A 21,361-nucleotide genomic window follows, 5' to 3' on the forward strand; every position below is an offset into this window, starting at 1 on the left:
GTCTATTTCCTTTGTATAATTGTTTATAGTGGAGTGTCCTGTCTAAATATTTTCACGCGTATGCGCTGTTGTACGCAGACTGTACGCGCACTTTCCGCGTTGTCTCAAATTTTGGGCTGCACGCAGACGGTCCGCATGACCGGCTTTACACGCGGGAAAGCGGCCATCTCTTTCAACTTTAAAATACCGCTCCAATCTGAATGATTATTAGCTACTGTGTTATGGGCGAGGCCATTCTCTGTGGCACCAATGTCATCGAACCACCCTTTTAGCCCCACCCTAATAATCATGAACACAGAAATGTTGAAAAACTGTTTAACGGTATAACTCCACAAATCAGTACTACATAGTTCACAGTCATAAGTGTTTCAGCAATACATTTCTAACACATATAATGTGTTTATAAATGAAACAATTGTTTATAAATGAAAACAAATGTTTCAGAGAAACACTTGTTGGTGATCGGTACTTTTGGGATAAGACAAATTTTTCAAGTTTGACTTTTTTGCTTTTTTCCTTTCTTTGTAGTGTCCAGTCCTTTTTATGTTTTTTTTTTTTTAATTGTTTGGATGTTTTGGATTAATATGTTTATTAATGTTTTTTTTTTTTGCGGTCTTAGTTGGTCACTAAATGGTTTCCACCAGTGAATATTGCCTGGTAATAGAGGTTTTGGTAACATATCAATTGATCAGCTAAACCATCTAAATTCCAGTTTGGCCAGGCAGAAAGACGTGTGGGACCAGGGAAATAATAACCTAACCCAAAATAACATTGCACAAATTTATATTTTAAAAAATACAATAGAAGCACAACATCTAATGTTGTAAACTTAATGGTTTGGATAGTACAGTATGCAAATCCGCCTGCATCCTGAGACTGTTTTACCTTTGAGTGGCTCCAGATACATCTCGCCATTTGGGTTTATGAAAGATGTTCCATCATCTCCATCCTTTCTGGGATTATTATCCTTCGATGCGCTGCCCCCTATAGCCAAGGAAATAAGAAGCAGACAATGAAATGTAACTAAGCATAACAAACTCTAAGAAATGATGGTGCTAAATAGCACTAAAAGTGGTTAATTGGCCCATAATCATAAATCCTTTTCACCCAGAGATGACAGAAAATACATTAAAAATGTGTTAGGGATTTGTCTGGGATCGTTTGATTTTTGGTTCATCTACACTGCCAATGATTGTTTATAAAGAGATCATAAGGAGCGTGTTATGCGCTCATGCCTGTCATGCTGGTGAATGATCTCAGCTTTAGCACAGATAGTGACGAGTTTACTGATCTCTGCTTCATTCCAGTTTGCCGACATTTCCCTTTGTGAATGTTGTTGTTGAAACTGCATTTAAATCCCTGTGTCAAAGAGCTGAACTATAACTTCTGGTTGCGATGACACACGGTCCTCACTACGCCACAAGGGGTTAAATTGGGATTTGTTATGTGAAGGGGCTCTGTGGGGAGGGAGGGTTTGATGGGTAACGCGTTTTATAGCTACTAATGACAGCAAAGCCACTGATGTGTTTCAATGAAATTCTGGACCTCTGATAGGATTTCATAAGTTTCAGCTTTAAAGCTGTGCCAGAGGTTGGCCCAAAATATTTTAAAAAAAGCATCTGAACTTTAAATTATGCAAATCTATGAGTCTGACACCCTACAGTATATGCATTTGTTGCACATGTTATGCACAATTGATCAAAAAATCACTACAGTTAGGTTGTAATTGATTTATATAATCAAAATACATTATTTTATTCAACTATACAAATAGTGTTATCCAGTTAACATATTGTAATTAGATGAGTGACATGGCTACACATTTTTTCTCGACATGGGCACCATTCTTACCTCTTTCATACCTTACCTCATTCTTACCTTAACTCTCTATCTCTCATCTCTACAATGTCTAATGATCCTTCGTGAGTGTGAGTTCTTGAGGTTCTGAGTGAGACGCAAGGCTGTGTACCGATGTAGATTAACTGAGCAAAAACTATTGACGCGTCGTGCAAATAAGCAGGAAAACTATAGACCCGCAATCCGTTTTTTTCATCGGTGCCCTGCATGCACGAGCGTGAAGCCTAATGAATGGAAACACATCATTCGCTTCGCCTCAGTACACATGTACCAGGACCGTGGGTACAATGGTGCGGAGCAGAGTGAGACTTTCAGCCAATGTGCCAATGACTGAGCCCTGGCCCAATTTAAACCCTGTACACCACACCCCTTACGACATTGTTTCTGCGTCTTGTTCACACACAATGCTTCCGTGTATGTTACAAATATGTTCCTAGGTCCTCTTTGTGGGGTGATTCCAGAACATTTATGGGACGTGTTTGTGTTCACAAAGAAGCCTGTCTGCCAATTTTGTTAAAATTTTCTGGGACCAAAGTGCTGTGTGAATGAGGTTATAGAAGAACCACTTTAAGTGCTACATAGTACCTACAGCATGGAGAATTATAGATGGTACGACTATAGCACCACTTATGGTTCTACATAGCACCATATTGTTTAACACAGGAGCTACATAAGTGCTATATAGTAATTAAAGGGTTCCTTTGTGATTACGATTCAGTGAACCACATTTAGTTCTATCTAGCACCATTTTTTAAGAATGCATAAATATTACGGAATGTAATTTTTCCAATTATGAAAATTGTATGCTTTTCTGAAACAACTTTACATAATTAAGGCTTGTATGCAGTCTAACCTCTGTATCCTCCACCTCCTCCACCAGCTGTGCAGGCACCTCCACCACCCCCAAAACCACCCCGAGTTTTCCATCCCATGAGTTGACAGGGCTCCCCACCCTGACCTCCTAGAATGAGAGGTCTACCACCTTGAGGAACAGGGGAAGTGTCATTCCAGCCTCCTCCGCCACCTGAAACACACAGCCATGTCAATCATAAATATCTCCAAACCAAAGACACTACTATGTAACCCATTTCAATTCATCTGCACGGCAAATTAAACTAAAACAGAGTATTTTACATGCCTCTTCATCCCTAAACACAATGGCATCAATTTTTGGCCTGCTGTGCAGATCTAGAACCTGGATTGGTTCCAAACTGACCATAAATAACTACAGTTGGCCATGACAACTCATAGCTACCATGGTGCCTACACTTGGAGTAGCACGTTGCACCATGACCAAACTAAAGGGCTCCTATTAAAATAAATTAAGCTGTCCATACTGCAAGGCCCATTTGATGACAAATTACTGTTTCAGATGCTCTGTAAGACTATTTATTCACTTCATCCTGTGTAAATGCAATACTATGAATTGTATTCTCTAAACATTGAAAACATTTCTGACTGTTAGACTGTCAAAGTCTGCTTGTAATGTTTCTGTTCTCTGGTCTTTGTATGTTGGTTTTTATATGTGTAGACCTATTTACAGCTGTAGCAACACTACTGTATAAAAATGTAATTCATAAAAATATATAATTGTTTCTTTGTTTCAATACAGCCCATGCATGTCTGGTGGAAATAAAACTGGTAACACATATAAAGTGCCAGCTTCTAACGTTACCACTGATTGACAAAAAACATATACAGTGACACATAGCACTACAAGGAATGCATAACACGCATATTCAGGTCAAAACAAGGTCGCTGTACTACTGGTTGGGGCAACTGAGTCTTCCTGAACGAGTTACCACTGCTTGTTTGTCATTTGTATCCCTATTATTAGCTTGTTTGTCATTTGTATCCCTATTATTACTACCTGAGCCTGGGATTGTATCATGAGACATGTGGTAGTAGCAGTTGATGTAACAGGTGCACTGGTATGAGTTACTAATGGAAAGTCTTCCTCTGGGTCAGCTGGAGGCAGTTCAGGGACATGCAGGAGGTGGTGTCTGTTCCTAACATATTTGGCTCAATTTGATGTAACAACATAGCTGTTTGGTTTCTGAGCAGGGTCATTTACAACCGCCAGTCTATCAAATCCATGTTCTGTTTGCATTCTTATTGTTTGCCCTGACATTAGTACAGGGAGCTGATGAGCATTTCTGTCATAATAGACTTTTCCCCTAATTCTTTGTTTGGAGATAGAGGAGTGTACATCTGTATGGATGGAAGGCTGGAGCGTCACTTTGGTGATGAATGTTCTCGTTTGCCTGGAAAACAACCGTTTTGCAGGGGATGGCAGGCCATCTTGGGTAGGTTACATGCATGTAGGAGAGCAGCACGGATGTCTGTATGTGGTCTCTGTGGGATTTTTCCAGAATTTCCTTTGCCAGTCCATTAGACTGGGGAGAGTGAGGGCTGCTGTAAATATGTTTAAAGTGTCATATGTTTGAGTCTGCAAATTCCCTGCACACAAACTGAGTTGCATTGTCGATCATGACAGTACATATTTTCTTTAGCTCTCCACTTGGTTGTTGTAAAGCCTGGGTGATCCTAATGCAGTTGGTGAACATAAGTGTTTTGCAGTGCAGATGGGATAATGATTCTCTACACAGAGAACAGCAAGTCATCCAGAATGATCAGTTCATCTCTCATAAAAAAGAATGGCTGAAAAGCATGTGGAAGCTCTTTTAACGTGTGAGGCCAGCCATTCCTATTCACATCAAAGAGCTGTTGGCATAGCACATCTTTTGGACAGCAGCTCTTTTATGCGATGGGAGGAAAGAACCTGTAAAGTCATGACTTCTAGAAGATCACCAGTAAGTGATGGCTTCGATATGGAAAGATAAGCACAGGAAAGGGCATCAGCAATATACAGCTCCTTACAACACTTTACGTCTAGGTGGCAGTTTCATCATCATGCCCTGTAAACGGGGTGATACAGTGTGAAGCCCCTTTCTCAAGATTGTTATCAATGGCCGGACCCAATCCATGTTAAGAGGCATCAGCAGACAGGACCACAGGAATGCACAAGTCAAAGGCATGCTTTAGCTTTGCAAATGCTTTGTCATGAGTCTCATGCCAGCACCAATCTGTATCATGGTGGAGCAACTGTCTTACAGGGCCAGTAAGGTTGCTGTGCTGAGGAATGAATTTTGACAGATAGTTAGTCATGCCTACAAACTGCTGCAATGCCGTTTAATCTTGAGGTTTTGGCATTTCACACACTGCTTTGCTTTTCTCTGGGCCAGGTTTAACACCATCCGCAGTGAGAAGATGGCCATTATACTGGACTGAACTGACTAAACTGGCACATGTCAGGATTGAGGTTTAAATTGATTGAGCATATTTTGTTCAGTACTTGTTGAAGACGATCGTGTGTGCAGCATCAGATAAAAATGTCATTAACTACAATTTCGCAGGGCTGTCTGGAAAACAATTGTTCCATTGTCCTCTGAAAGATCTCACTGCCAATACAGATTCCATATGGAATTCTTAAAAACCTGTAACGGCCAAAAGGGGAAATGAATGTGGTTAGTTTAGATGACGCATTATCAAGGGGAATTTGCCAAAACCCAAATTTAGCATCCAGAATTATAAACACTTAAACACCGGGCATGTCTGCAATTATTTGTTCAATTAATTGGGTTACTGAACTATCCAGTCTCATATGATAAACAATTGACAAACTGCCAAGGACATTACAGTCAAAAAGATCTCTGTATTCATGTACCTCTGGTGCTTCATGATGCAGCAGGTCCCAGCTGGAAGGTCCCAGCATGAGTCCCATTGATATGCTGTCTTGCAATCCAAGAAGGGGTTTCACACACTGATCAACCACATGAAATTTTAGTTGCCCATGGATGCAGTGCAAAACTGTTGTTTCCACAGTGTTTCTCCTCTATAAGCAACAAGGATGACTTTTTCTGCAGTGTGGACATGGATGATGTTTGTTTGGATATGATGTTGCATTTAGTGCCAGTTTCCACTTTTACTTTTAGTTGACCATTTCCATTTTGTAGTTTGAGAGTGGTAAATATTTCACCCTTCTGATTAGTAAGGTCAACAGGGTCGCAGAAGAAAGTTTCTTGTTTATTGCTGTCAGTCTGTGCATTCAGCTCATGTATTCTATCTCTCTGCTGGACTCTGTGTTGGTAGACTGGTATAGCATAAGCTGATTGTGGTGCAGACCTGCAGCATCTAGCAAAATAGTTTAGTTTAGCACAGTTGTTGCAACGTTTGTTATATGCAAAGCACTTACTTCTCTCTGAAGAGTGTTGACCATTGCAATTAGAGCAAATTTTTTGTAGAGCTCATACTTCTGTGTCCTTTCGTAACCAGCTAAGTTTAACAGCGTGTAAGCTTGTACCTTCTTTGATTTTTCTGACAGTCCGGCACAGCAGTTAATATGCCATTCCTTTTCAAACTTCCTCCAGTTGTCAGCAATATTGTCATCAAAAACCAGAAGATCAATGCAACAAAGTCCCTGTGACATTGTATGAAGGTAAATTACCGCCTAAAAGATATACATGTGCAGAATAAAATTTGTAAGAATGTACGTGACATTGCAAGCATAAAATAAATTTGCATGCGCAAAAACAGCTTGTAAAGGTGTAAATCAAGCAAGCGTAAGAAAACAAGTTTTGCATCATTGTACTGTTAATCGTAAGTGTAATCAGAAAAGAGAAAACAAGAGTCATCAGGAGCCTCATTTCATAGCCCCGCCTTCCCACCCGCGCTTGCAAACTCAAATGAGTGAGATAATCGTGACAAAACTGCAAGCGTAGAGGGACCGGTAGATGTAGGGTATTTCAGAAAATAGTTTTCCCTCCGTACGCAACAAGTAATTTACAACTGGTTTATTTTAGTTAAGATTCTGCATGATTCATTTTATATTTGCCATTCATGAAACGGTGTTTTTGATTGCACACCACTGTTTGCAATCTTGCAATGCTTTTGGCAGTATTTCAGCGCAAAAACCATGCCAAAAGTGTAAGCACGAAAAACTGAGGTCAGATGCGTACAGTTCATACTTGATTTAACTTGATTTACACCTTAACACCACTTTTCGAGCATGCAAATTTATTTTACGCTCGCAATGTCACGTATATTCTCACAAATTTGATCCTGCGCATGCAAATCTTTTAGGTGCTAATTTACCTTCATATATTGTCACTTACTTCGATCCCATTTCTGACACCAAGTAACTTTTGATATAACACACTCGAGTTGAACACAGCGTAACTCAGAACTACTTGTTTATTATTGTCTACAACAGATACACGTTGGGTCCAGTATGGACTCACTTGTCCCATTATAGTGACATCACCAGGGATGCTGGTAACCTAAACTGACATAACACCTAATCTCTACAATTATAATGCTCTCTTAACCCTACCCCTAAACCGCCACTGGCCATGACCAGATCATATGAATACTGTGATAAAAATGAAAGTTTTTTTTGTGCTCAGGTTCATGTCTTATATTTACCTCATATTTACATATGACATGATTCTTGTCACAGAAACATGCAATAGCAAGGCAATGGCAACACACATTATTATGGTAATGGGGTCGCGCACTGTACTGTACATTTTGCAGCGTTCATGTGTACTTTCATAACATTAGGCTACATAAAGCAATAAAATAGCATTGTGCCTTTTGAATTTTTTTTCATTACCTATATCTGAAAACTTCTTAAGAACAATTTTCTTCAACTCAGCTTTGAACATTTATCCAGAGATATAGCGTTAACTCCACAAGAGATGCTGTGCACTGGGTGGCATTGCCAAGTACTTTGCTATTTTCAAGTTCAAATTTAGACTTTGACATTGTGATGGTTTTGATATGCAAAGCTGGCAACCCTGGCTGTGCGCTTGCACAGACGTTTGGTTCGAATTATATAGAACGTACATGTAAACGAACATTTTAATCATATTGCAATATTTAGGTTGCATGTAAACTGTATTATTGTAACCTTCAATCTGATTAAATTCAGTCGGTTTGACAAAATTTGTTCATGTTAACAAACTGAATGTATCCTTCCATGTTTCTGAACATGTTGTATGCATTAGATGTCTTCACGGAGGACCTGGGACCCTTAGGGTTCTGGCTCAATATTTTAAACTGGTAGTCAGGTTAAATTACTCCTGGTCCTGGGTCTGATTAACATTCCGCGTGTCTCAATTCGTTCCCTAGCTCCCGAGGTCGTGAATCACTATATCGTGTACACAGGTTTGGGCACTGGTAAGGACCCTAGCTCACTTCACATTGGGACAATGTTCACTTATTTTTCTGTCACGTGGCTGCTTAAGCGCGTTGTAATCACTCACAGCTGTTACTCATCAACAACCGGCAAAACCAACATCTCACTTAATTTTAAAAACAGTACATTGTGAAAAATGCTGTCATTATTCTCTTACATATCTGTGCATAAAATTGGAGACATATAATTACATTTTAAATGTAATAAATATATTTACAATTTTAAATAAACATTATTATTTTAAATATTGAGTAGATTGTGGTCCCTTACTGTGTAGTAATGTGTGTTTATATTTACAACTTAAACAAACGTTTGTCTTTATAAAAGTTCTGTAACATTTCATAAAGTTTATTGAGTTGGATCAAGTGATGTTCGGTTGGCGAGCTTCAGAAAAGGTCACGTGATTTCTGGTTAGGGAACATAGGGACCATTGATGCTCACTGGTTTTTGCGTTGCATTGTAGGAATTTTTAGGGAACGAACGTTCCAGTGCACTGACTGGATTTTGCGATTGAGACAGCCCTTAAAATGGCCGACTCCCTGATCAGTGCCCTGACTACTGAACAAGGGAGCTGATTGAGACACACAGATTGTGTGTAAAATTCGAGTCTGATTTAATATTGAAGACACCTGGTGCCACACTCTAATCAGCTAATTAACCCAAAACACTTCCAAAGGCCTTTAAATTGTCTCAGTCTAGTTCTGTAGGCTACAGAATCATGAGGAACACCGCTGACTTAACAGTTGTCCAAAAGACGATCATTGACACCTTGCACAAGGAAGGCAGACACAAAAGGCCAGTGCAAAAGAGGCTGGCTGTTCACAGAGCTCTGTGTCCAAGCACATTAATAGAAAGGTGAAGGGAAGGAAAAGATGTGGTAGAAAAAAGTGTACAAGCAATAGGGATAACCATACCCTGGAGAGAATTGTAAAACAAAACCCATACAAAAAATGTGGGGGGAGATTCACAAAGAGTACGGACTACATTGGTTTCAGCTGTCACATTCCTTGTGTCAAGCCACTCTTGAACAACAGACAGCATCAAAAGGGTCTCGCCTTCAAAAAGGACTGCTGCTGAGTGGTCCAAAGTTATGTTCTCTGATGAAAGTAAATTTTGCATTTCTTTTGGAAATCAGGGTCCCAGAGTCTGGAGGAAGAGAGGAGAGGCACACAATCCAAGTTTCTTGAGGTCCAGTGTAAAGTTTCCACAGTCAATGATGGTTCGGGGCACCATCTCATCTGCTGGTGTTGGCCCACTGTGTTTTCTGAGGTCCAAGGTCAATGCAACCGTTTACCAGGAAGTTTTAGAGCACTTTATATTTTTTATATTTGTCATCATGGCAAAGACAATTGAACACACTATTCAAGTAAGGCAGATGTGTGTCGACCTTCATAAGTTAGGCAATGGCTACAAGAAAATAGCCACTCGCCTTAACTTGCCCCTATTTACAGTCAGAGGAATCATTAAGAAGTTTAAAACAACTGGAACAGTGACAAACAAGGCTGGAAGAGGTCCCAAGTTTATCTTGCCACAACGCACAGTGAGGAGTATGGTTAGAGAAGAACATTTTTTCCTAAGCTTACTGTCACAGAATTGCATCAAAGAGTGGCATCTTGGGGTTACAAAGTCTCCATAACAATTATCAGAACCTCTATACATGCCAACAAGCTGTTTGGGAGGCATGCACGGAAAAAGCCTTTTCTCACAAACGTAAACATCTGGAGTTTGCTAAGCGGTACTGGAACTTCAACTGGGATCGTGTGCTTTGGTCAGATGAGACTAAGATTGAGCTTTTTGGCAAAAAAAAAGTTTGGCGTCTGGCGTAAAACAAAAGATGAGTATGTGGAAAAGCACCTCATGCCCACCGTGAAGTATGGTGGAGGATCTGTGATGCTGTGGGCCTGTTTCTCTTCCAAAGGCCCTCAGAACCTTGTTAGGGTGCATGGCATTATGAATGCTTTGAACTACCAGGACATTTTAAATAAAAACCCGAGGGCCTCTGCCAGAAAGCTGAAGATGGGTCGTCATTGGGGCTTTCAGCAGGATAATGATCCAAAATATGTGGCATAATCTACACAAAAATGGTTCAGCAGTCACAAACTAAGGTCCTCCCATGGCCATCTCAGTCCCCAGACCTCAACTTAATCGAAAACCTGTGGGGCGAGCTAAAGAAGAGAGTGCAAAAGAGAGGACCCAGGACACTGGATGATCTAGAAAGATTATGCAAAGAAGATGGTCAAAGATCCCTCTCTCTGTGTTCTCCAATCTTGTGAAATGTTATAGGAGGAGATTAAGTGCTGTCGTGTTGGCAAAAGGGGGTTGTACAAAGTATTCATATCAGGGTGCCAATAGGTTTGGAACGCATGATTTCAGGTTTTTTTTTCTGGACGTGTGGATTCTTTGCCACCAGGGTGATCAACTTGGATCGGGGGTTGGATTTTTGTCTTTTTTTGCATTTGGGTTGTATGTTGTTTAAATAAAAAAGGAGAATTTTTAGAAGTCCACGACCACATATTAAACAGGGGTGCCAATAATTGTGGAGGGCACTGTATATCAGTGCAAAACAGTGAAGTGCAGTCAGCTTTGTTCTTGCCAAAAAAAAGGCAAAAGAGAGTTTGGGGTGGATAGATTAATGAAATGTTCAAGTAAAAGTATTGGGTTACTTCAAAGAATTCGGTTATGGTCACACAAAAAAATTTTTTTGTCACACGTATAGTAGATAACTTTTTGTCGGTGGGTAATGATTGCCTTTTTCATCGGCTACCACCACAAGTATTTTTCAGATCTGTGGGAAACACTGGCATCTCACCAAAAGTTATGTGATGTGCTTGTTATTATGTGTATCATGTGTCGAAACCGGTCGGAAACAACAAGTCAGAATGATCAGACCAACAAAACTTAGCAAACATTGTTCTTGCTCCGGCTTTAACTTCTGTATATTCGGCAGTTTTGCAACAATGGACCGAATAGCTTTTCTCACGTCTTTCTCAGCTGCCATTACTGAACTACAACTCAAACTGACGCACGACCTCAACGTCATCGTTCTAAGCCACACCCCTCTGTTCGCTGTTTGGACCTGCAGATTTTTGCAGGAGAAAACGGAACTCTACACAGCAGTCCCAGGCGTAGTACTGAAGCAAAATGTAAATTAAGCAGAAGTACGTAGGAGGGCGGAGCCAGGCTAACAACTTACAGCAGCTGACTATTAGTGTGTTGGTGCACAGATGATCAAATGAAGCTGAACGGTAATTACATTAAATGTGCATCAAAACTTGTACAAGTGGGTCATGCAAACCACAGCCTTCATGTTACATTAGCCAGGGTGCAAAAGTGGATGCCCTGTAGGTTTTTTTGGGGGGGCTTTTGGGCTCGATCCCAGCAGCAGTAAATCGAGCACAATGGGGAGCTCTCCTTCGAAAAGAGTGCCGTTGATGGAACCATAGGCAATCAATTAAAACTGACTGAGTAAGGTTATGGCAAAGATTGCATTCATAACAAAAATTAATAGGTGTAATCAAACGTTGAGGCTTGTTATCTTAGTTTTTTGGGCTATCACATAAGGTGCAAAAATAGTCCAAATCACCTGTAGTAAAGGAAATTTTAAATCGATCGTAAAACACTTTTGAGGGACAGTTAAATGGCACCTGCTGCTCCTGATCTGCCATTACGGCCAGGAATGTTTAGATTTTTGTCCATCACTTCTTCCGGGTTTTCAGATTGGCTGCTGTAGCCACGGCCACCACCTCCAGCAGCAATGAGTAAAGGAATGTGGACTCCATTCTCCACCTGTAACAAAAGGAAATAGTAAGTTTAACAATAAATATAGTTTTAGATGGGGATGGAAAGTATACAAAGATGTGGCCTTTAAAAATGCGCGTCTCAGAGAGAAGAATGCCGCCAGCACTTCCAAAATTCTGCAGGATGCTTGCAGAGGGGGGATTATCTGTCGGGCGCAAGAAATACTAAACCTGTAGATGGCAGCCGTGTTTCATGTAGGCCGTACTGACGACAGTATGTGTGCTGGACTTCAAGCTGAGCATACTGTATAATATTACAGTTTTTTCCAATTGTTAACACACTAAAATGACATGAACAGCACCTATTTAAACAGCAACTATTTAAACTGACACATTTAAGCAACACCTCTTCTCAAGTCTCCAAAAGTCTAAACACATTTTTTGCTTTACACACATTTTGCAATTCAAAATGGCACTTTTTAAATGCACTGAACACGGTTCTCTGCACAAGACACAACAATCTGACATAAAGTCACATGTTTGCCTTTTCAAAATACTACCATTCAAAATGACACTACACGAGCCAAATGGCCAATGTATGTGCCACCTGCCCAAACACCTGAATGGTTAATTGTTAACACTTCAATCAGGATATAAGCACTAGAAAAAACCACAGGAACGTCATTGGCCACAGAGCCATTATAGATGTTCCCACCACGTTAGCCAGGAACATCACAATGTGTGCTGCCATCTCCAATATGGATGGTGTCCTCCACCGTCATGCCAACCTTGGACCATACAACACAGCCCATATTCTCACATTTCTAGAAAGACTTCACACAATTCTCATACCATCAGAGTGTATGAATGATGTAGACCAAAGAAACCGGTATGTTGTAGTATGGCACAACGTGAGCTTTCATCGTGCAGCCCCAGTCAGTCCAAAACTGGTTTGCTGACTACCAAACATTTATCGTGCAATACCTCCCACCATACTTGCCATTTTTGAACCCCATAGAAGAGTTATATGGAAGGTATATGACCAGCAGCCCTTTGTGCACATGCCTCTTTTGCAGGCTCTGGAAGAGACATGTGATGAGATTGATGTTGGTGCAATTTAGGGATGGATAAGGCGCTCAAGGTGCTTCTTCCCTCGATGTCTGGCAAGGGAATATATTGCCTGTGATGTGGACGAGGCATGTGACTTGTTTGGTGAAAAAAAAAAATCAACAGCATGTGTGTGTATCTGCAAATATTTTTGTGCATGTGAACAATCTAATACATATTTTAGTATTATGGCAAAGCATACTAAAGAAAAGTGCACTTTTCATTATGCCCAACTGTGTGTAGTTGGTTAGACACAAATCTGGTAATATAAATGAAGTGTGTTCCAATTTGTATCAAAGTTTGATTTTGATCATGTTATATGTAGTTTAGGTTGGAGTGCTTAATTTTGCAGGATATATGTGGTATTTTGCTATTTGGGTGTGTGGTTTTGTAAATTGTATTAAGTTTTTTGATAAAACCAGACTAGTTTGCAAAATTGTGTGTTAGCAATTGGAAAAAACTGTAAAGTAACATGACAGGAATTCTCAGTGCTCTGACAGTTCTTTGATGTCATAAAGTACACATGCTTTTTGGCAAACGTTTGGTTGGTGAAGTTTTCTTTTGCCAGTGACACAGAGCCGGCCCAGCCACTAAACAGCCCTTGCGATTGCAAAGGGCCACGTGGCCAGCAGAGGGCCCCATAGAGTCACTGCCAGCTAGTGGTTGAAAAAAAAATTATACATCAAAAGTAACATAAAATAAATAAAAAGAAATGGATCTACAGCGCTCTTTATTGGGCATCATAATAAGCACAGTTGTTTTTATTTAGTTCTTTATTATGGCGAGTTCCCCGCTAATCTTGACCCTGACTGACCCTATGATGTCACTCATCACCTGATCATTGTCTGTCAGATGCTTGTTTGAGAAGCAGCTTGCCTTGCCTGGAATTTAGACGAGCGCAGACGGCTGCAGTAAGGTGAGGAGTGAAAAAACTATAGGCAAGCCGGACGCTTCATGAATCTCGCTTTGTTGTGGACTGCAAACATCAGCAATGGAAGAGATCGCGTTCGTATATTTTATCGCGGATTAAATAGATGCAACTGCCATACCAACAAATGCATTTACATTAAGATGTTTATAAGGAGAATCAACAAAGGTAAACTGTTCATTACTGGAAGGCTACTTAGTAAATGTTGGGATGTAATCTAAGTCTAAATTCCTTTTTGTGTAAAATATAAACAGCTCACAGTACAACTAATTCAACACCAATACAAAATTTTAAAGGAATTAATAAGGAAAAAAACTCCCGCACACTATCATATGCTTGCAATTTAAAAAAATTTATTCACAACAACAAAGGAATTAATAAAAAAGTATGAATGTCATAAGTCAAGAACAAGTTGAAAAACGCATCTCGCGCTGATCACCGGTGATCGGTTATGCGCAGATTTAGCTCATATCAAACAAGCCTATTAACTTTTGTTATGCTATTTACGTAAGAGATAATATATAGTTAGGCGGTTGTTATATCGAATGTTAGCAACTTTTAATCTTGTTTGTGGTGTTTTAGATGTTATGGTTAATGTTGTTTATTTGAAAAATGTAAACATTTAAGTGTTCTATTTATTATTTTATATAATATTTTATTTAAATGTTATTCTATTTACTCTATTTCATTCAAATTATATGTAGGCTGTTGTTTGTGCCTCTTAAACTCTGGTGTCAATTAAGGATGTTTCTTTGATGGTCAGTGAAAATAACTTTATCAGTCTTTTTATCAGGGTGTGTTCGTTGCACTGCACTGCTATTCAGTTCAGTGGTATTATATTTTTCCTGTTAGACATCAAACATGGAACTCCAATCAAGATCTCAAGGGGGCAGTTTTCCTGACAGAAATTAAACTAGTCATGGACTAAAATAAAGTAGGCTAAGAGCTGTCCAAATTGAAAAAAGCTTGCAATGACATATCTTAAAATACACCAGTGCCCTTTGTTTTGCCTCAAAATGCACACAAATAATGTTTTTAGTAAGGCATGTTTGTAAAAATTGGTTATGTTTTCTAATTAAACTAAGGCAGAGTCCTGGCTTAAGATAATCCCTGTCCGGGACCACCCCAAGGTCTTTTTTGTAGGCTACATGTTGCCACATAAGAACGTACACAGGACCAGCAGCGTAAAAAAGATCATTAACATACAGTATACATAGAATAATTAAAAAACATAATTTAAAAGACAAAATAAAAATATAACATAGTAGATATAATGTACAGTATAGCTATAAGGTAGTCATTTCTTTTCTTTAGACCTTACTTCGGTCAAATGGGCCCCCGACCAAATTGTGCTTAGGGCCCCCGAAGGTCTAGGGCCGGCTCTGCAGTGACATAAACAGTCACATTTTCTTCATAAAAATCAGACTCAAATGCACATCATTTGATTATTTTTTTTCTGTGCAATTAGAAGAGACATGATGTATAACTGAGTATTATAACAAACAACTAATTTGCGAAGACCTTAAACCCTCATAAGACCCTATTTTTCTGTATACGTTATAGTCCCTTGGGGGTAAAAATGACCCCAGAGATTAAAAGAGTGATTACAAAAAATATGTAAAGTTTTAATGATACAAATAATATATCTTTTTTTTTCATTTACTTCTCATCTATACATTAATGCTGTGTTTTGGGAGATATGAAGTACTTTTATACCCGTTTACCACTCAATTCCTCAACTACACCATTAGCTTGCCTGAAAAATATCTAATTCCTATGAAAATTCACATAAATTATTATCTAAATTTGATTTAAATTGTTTTTAGATATTGATCTAGATGTTATGTGTTGAAATCCGCCATTTGGTGTTTAGAAAAAAACAGTTTTATGGTTACAGTTTAGAAAATAAATCACTTCGACCAGCAGAGGCCCATAGAGACCCATTCATTTCACCAAATGTGGCCAACTGCTCAACATCCGTACTTTATTGATACATTTTGTGAATTTATGTTAATATAAACACTAGAAAGGACATTAAAAATAAATATTATTTCAAATAGTAGAATAGTTTTTGATGCATTTTGAAATGTCTGTTTTTACAAAATGCCACAGAAATTTGACTGAATGTAAGTGTGTGTGTGTTTGCCTGTGTGTGTGTCCGTGTGTGTGTTTGTGTGACTTTGTCTTTCTGTGTGTGTGTGGGTGTGTGTGTGTACCTGGTAATTATCACGTTGTGGGGACCAAATGTGTGTGTGTAAAATACCTGTGTGAGTATTTTACATCTTTGTTTTGCATCTGTGGCTGTTTTTTGCGAAATTCTATAAGAAATATTCTCTGTGGCACTCATACCTTTGTGTGTTTGTGTGTGTCTGTTTGTGTGTGTAATTGAGCATGTATTTTCTATGTAACATTTGTGCTCTAGTACCAGGCCTCTAGTACCTTTTAGATTTATTCTGGATGCATTGCTTTTTTTTGAAAAATAAAAAGAAAAAAAATTCCCCATTCATTTCAATTGGGGTCATTTTACCCCCAAAGGGACTAATTAAGTGAATTGTTTTACCCCTCTTTAGAACGACCGAATCAAGCCCAGTTTTTTATATGAATCTTGACAGATAATCTGGAAAAGTCACACAATCTTATTCCACTGAGATGAAGGGAACCATGTTTTTAAACTAAAGAAAAGTGGCTTGGGGTAGAATTGACAGAGACAGAGAGTTTTTGAATAGCTTTAACATGGTTGTAATGTGCCTTTCTTCATTGCTGTACAATTTATATTATCATGTTTCACTTGGTATGAAACACGCAAACCGATATAAAATTCGCACTGGCGGCGTTGAATACATTTCACTGGGAATTTGTATGTTAACTAGGTAATAAGTAAATAAACTCTATTGCTATTATTATTCACCACATATCTTTGCTTTTTAAATAACAAATATGGTCATTTTAACACAAATTAAGTATTTATTTATTGGTAAATCCAGAACAAGAGTAGCAATGAGGTGTACGTTTGACGATTTCACATTCTGACTTCTTTTAGGCTTTTTGCATGGAAAAAACATGCAAAAACATGGTCCCAATGCCAAATATTCGTGTTGTATATTATTTATTCCCCTTTTATGTTAAACCGAGTATAAATCCGAAGTTTGAATACCTACAAAGCTGAAACTACTGTTGTTTTGTCCAGCTTGATTTGGGATTTTTCACAGTACAGTTTTTTACTGTCAAGTTTAGCCGTTTAATGCGGAAAATGGCAAGTACACTTTTTTTTTTTTACAATTAACAGCTATTTTCAAATAACACGCATTAAGAAATCATGTCAATTTACTTGTTTTAGAAAGAGACTGATTTGTCAAACACTTTCACAAATTTGCTTGCTATTGACAGTATTTACAACTAAATTGTTAGGTTGTTGTGTTATGCGGTAAATCACCAGTCAAATTGGACTTTAAATATTTTTCGGATTTGTGAAACATTTCACAGATCAGATACACTTCTTTAAAACGAAAATAGATTAAATAAAATTTTTTTCGCTTTAAGGAGCCTCGTTCAGTACAGAACATAGCTTCATAATTAAATAAAAATGAGCCAGTCTAAATGTAAAAAATAATACATTAAAATTAATTAATAAAGAATTTATTAATTAAAGTATTATTTATATTTAAATAAAATATTAGTACAATAATATTAGTATACATTAACATATATCCATAAAAATATAGTATGAAAACAAATTAATCATTATTTAAAATAAATTTGACATTGTTATTTATGCATTTAGAGTTTGTCATCATCTCAGAACAAGCTTAAAGGCTATCCATAAGAACTTAAGATACAAGAAGTGCTCAATGTGACCCTTGGTTGAAATTATGTAGAAATATGTGGGTAAAAATTTACAGAACAAAATGATTTAAGCTCCTGCGGAGGGAACCAAAAGCCCGTTAATAAAGCAGGCTCTCCCTTATAACATAAAAGGAAATACTGTTTTTTTGTTTAAAAAAAACTATATTTCTAAATGTCCATGTGAAAAAAGTTTAAGTGTTGTCTGTTAACAATAAAACCACCAGCATTACACCGCTCATATATTGTTTCATAATGTTTTGGTAATGGCAATCAGATGCGAAATATCTGTACAAGAACAATCACACAACAAATATCTGCCGCATGTTTTTTAAGGCAATATCTGTAAGTATGTCCCTTACCAACATTTGGATAATGTTTTCTGTACAACAAAAGGAAACATACACACTCAAGATACATTTGCTCAGCTGGAGACATGGTACAGATACGATTAGTATCTTCATTTTGAGGGTGTGGAAAGGGCCATGTTAATTTAAAATAAAGTGTAATTATTATACAGTCCCTGGGCAAGATATGATATACATCAGAGACTATTGTAGTATTTTTCTTTTTCATAGTTAATGGTTTAGAGTTAAGGTTAGAAAATCTAATTTGATCTCACAATATTGTTGTTCCAAGACCATCAACAGATGTGGATCCAGTATTGCATTACCTTGAAAACGTACGTTCCCCCTCCCCCTCCTCCGCCCCCTCCTTTGAGCTGGGTCTTGTTGATGGAGGGTCCATGCTGTTCCCTGCAGATACGGTCCATAGCAGCCACCATCTGAAACATCCAGCAAAACATTAAGGTAGCACTTTTCTTTACAGATCGGTAATAACTGGGTAATGTTATGATGATATATACGTAATTTTATAATAGTATTAAAAGTAAATACTGTCCGATATCAAGACAATTGCTCTGGGCCCGTATTCATAAAGATTCTAAGAGTCCTCTCAGAAAACTCTTAATTTAGCTTAAAAACTATTACATAGGAGTCTTAGCTTAAGAGCTATTCGGGACTGATCTGAGAGTAACTCTGAGTAAGTACAAAGAGTATAGAAGCACAAGAGGGGAAACTCTGATTCGTTTTTGGCAACAGCCACTAGATGCGCCATTTTGGAAGGAAAATTCTCACAGCCAATTCATTCTCAGCGATTCTCACAGCCAAATCAGAAGCGCAATAGTAAGTTTCTTAAATAAAATTTTTGTTCACTTGCTACACCTACACGAAATGCTGTATTGTCTTGTATGTATGTGTTGATTTGTTGTTGTTATCAGTTGTGGAATCCAATCATTAAATAAATACACATTTGAGGTAGTTTTTTTCTTGCTTTAATATGAAATTCTAATTTATGCTACTTTACACATTAACTATTATTATTAGTTACCAACTCCACTAGTTATGAAATATATTTTGTAAAAAATGAATCCCCTGGATCCCGATACAAACATGATAATCTTATAGAACATGATGCATTGCCACTTTTGGACGTTGTTTTTATCTATTTCGAGCAATTCTAATGTATATTTGTGTATATGTGTATGTATATGGAGCCAAAATATTATGTGTGGACGAGTTTATGTCGCTATGTATGTATGTAAAATTAGCCTATATAAAAGTGGAAGACTTGTCTAAATATCTGAAAATAAGCTGTAAAAAGGGATTAATGATCACTGGTCTGATTGTATGTTATTCTGTGTTATCATCATTCAGTTTGAGTTTGAACTTTTAATGTGCAAAGTAGCTGATATTGCCATTACTTCTAGTTGACTCCCGAGTCGCTCTCATTCCAAAATGGCGGATTTGTAGGGCTGCTGCTGGGCGCTGGTGTTGCAATGGAACGTTCTATTGAGTTTCCCCTCTTGTGCTTCTATACGCTTTGGTAAGGAAAAGACAAAAACGTTTATCTTTATACCACCGGCCCTCAGTGGTAAAAAAATGTCTTGTAGCCTATTTGTAGTAAAACTAGGGTAATACAAATCGTAATCAATTTGCCCCCCCCAAAAAATTGTTTTTTTCATAATATTAATAACATCATTAAATCATGGCTAATTTTCCTAAATGAGTTACTATACAAAGACGGAGATGTGCATCTCAATCAGCTATTACATAACAGAGCGAGACCAGCGATGAATGTGCTCATAAACGGAGTAATATGGAATAATTTGTGCATCTTTGAATAACTGTAAGAATATTTCCTTTAAATATAATTTTTGTCATATAAAGTTTTGAGAGATAATAATGTTTTTTTCCACGGTTATTGCTTATTTATTTTAAAGTGTTTGGTGCATTACCTCAGAGTTTATTTCAGTAATATTGCTTTTTTCCCCGCTAATAATAATACAATTTACATGCCAATCCTGCTTCCTTGTCTTTTTATTCATTTCATTATGCTGTTATGTTAAGTTATGTGGATATTTAATGGCATATGAAATGTTCATTGCCGTTATATTATCTCGTCTAATATTCAAATCATATCTGGAATAATGTGTGCATCTTTGAATAACTGTAAGAATACAGTTCATTTGAAAATAATTTTTGTCAAAGTTTTGAGAAATAATAATGTTGTGAGGATATTTATATATTTCAGTTGAATACTCTCGTCTATTAATATGGAAATCTAATAGAAATCTAATAGTAGGAATTATAAAATGTGATACTGCAAAGTTACCCTTCTAAATTTTATTTATGATATATAGCCATATGGAGATAAACCTTTGCAAATGTGCTGATTTTATCCATTCAAGTACTGACCACCAGGCTAGAGATTTTAAACATCCTTAATCCACACTTTCTATCAAATAGTCTCCGCTTGATGGATCAATCCGACCGCGTATGTACTGAAATAAACAGGTATTCGGCGACGCGGCTTTTCACATCAAAGGCCGACAGGCTATGGCAATTTGGAGAGGGGCCGTTCAATAATCCCCCTATATTTAAAAAAAATCCTAAACATGGTTTGACCTGGCGAACAGGTTGAGCACTTTTATATAGCCTACTGTGTTCAGCAAAGAGGCTGCACAGTTTGACCAGCGGGAAGCGGCCGCACATCAGGCCGCCAGACGGGGTTGCTAAATAACTTGCAATGTATAACTATTAACCATTATCAGACCGGCCCTCGCAGCCTCAAAACACTACCGGCCCACCGGGAAATGTCCCGACTCTCCCGATGGCCACTCCGCTACTGTACTTATTAATATATATTTTTATGTACATGCTGTTAATTTCATACTTATTTGATAGGAAATAAACAGCGACACAATGATTCTGTACGTTTGTGTGCATACTTTGCTTATAGACGTTTGTAACAGACCTAAATCATCTCTGCTGCATAGTTGCATTTTTTCTAGTTACCGAATCTGTTAGCGCCGAAGAAAACCGCTAGCTGCTGGCTTATTTGAAAAACGCAGAGCTTCCATTGGAAACAATTGAAAATATGCACAAACCGCGGGCGTAAAAGCTTTGGTGTGCATGCCCCCTAAGAGGATACTTTATGGGTATATCAACACAGCTGAGAAATTAAGTAGGAACAGGCAATGCTGTATTTTACAGCCCTCATACCATGTAGTTTCTATGAATTTACTTCATTTCTTTTGAGGTAGTAACAGATCAAATTTTACATTTTAAAATC

The 21,361-nt window shown here is 38.0% G+C and overlaps 1 protein-coding gene across 1 annotated transcript in view; it reads right to left on the minus strand.

Moving 5' to 3' along the window:
* LOC129416905 (ALK tyrosine kinase receptor) overlaps positions 1–21,361 on the minus strand; it is a 723,819-nt gene that overhangs the window by 33,815 nt on the left and 668,643 nt on the right. Inside the window, exons 14-17 of the mRNA XM_073869493.1 lie at positions 18,402–18,512; positions 11,761–11,902; positions 2,711–2,881; positions 886–984 (exon numbers count right to left, since the gene is read on the minus strand). Of these exons, the coding sequence (XP_073725594.1) occupies positions 886–984; positions 2,711–2,881; positions 11,761–11,902; positions 18,402–18,512 (523 nt within the window). The remainder of the gene's footprint in view (positions 1–885; positions 985–2,710; positions 2,882–11,760; positions 11,903–18,401; positions 18,513–21,361) is intronic.

Source organism: Misgurnus anguillicaudatus, chromosome 7 (genome assembly GCF_027580225.2).
Source record: "Misgurnus anguillicaudatus chromosome 7, ASM2758022v2, whole genome shotgun sequence".
NCBI classification, from domain to species: Eukaryota; Metazoa; Chordata; class Actinopteri; order Cypriniformes; family Cobitidae; genus Misgurnus; species Misgurnus anguillicaudatus.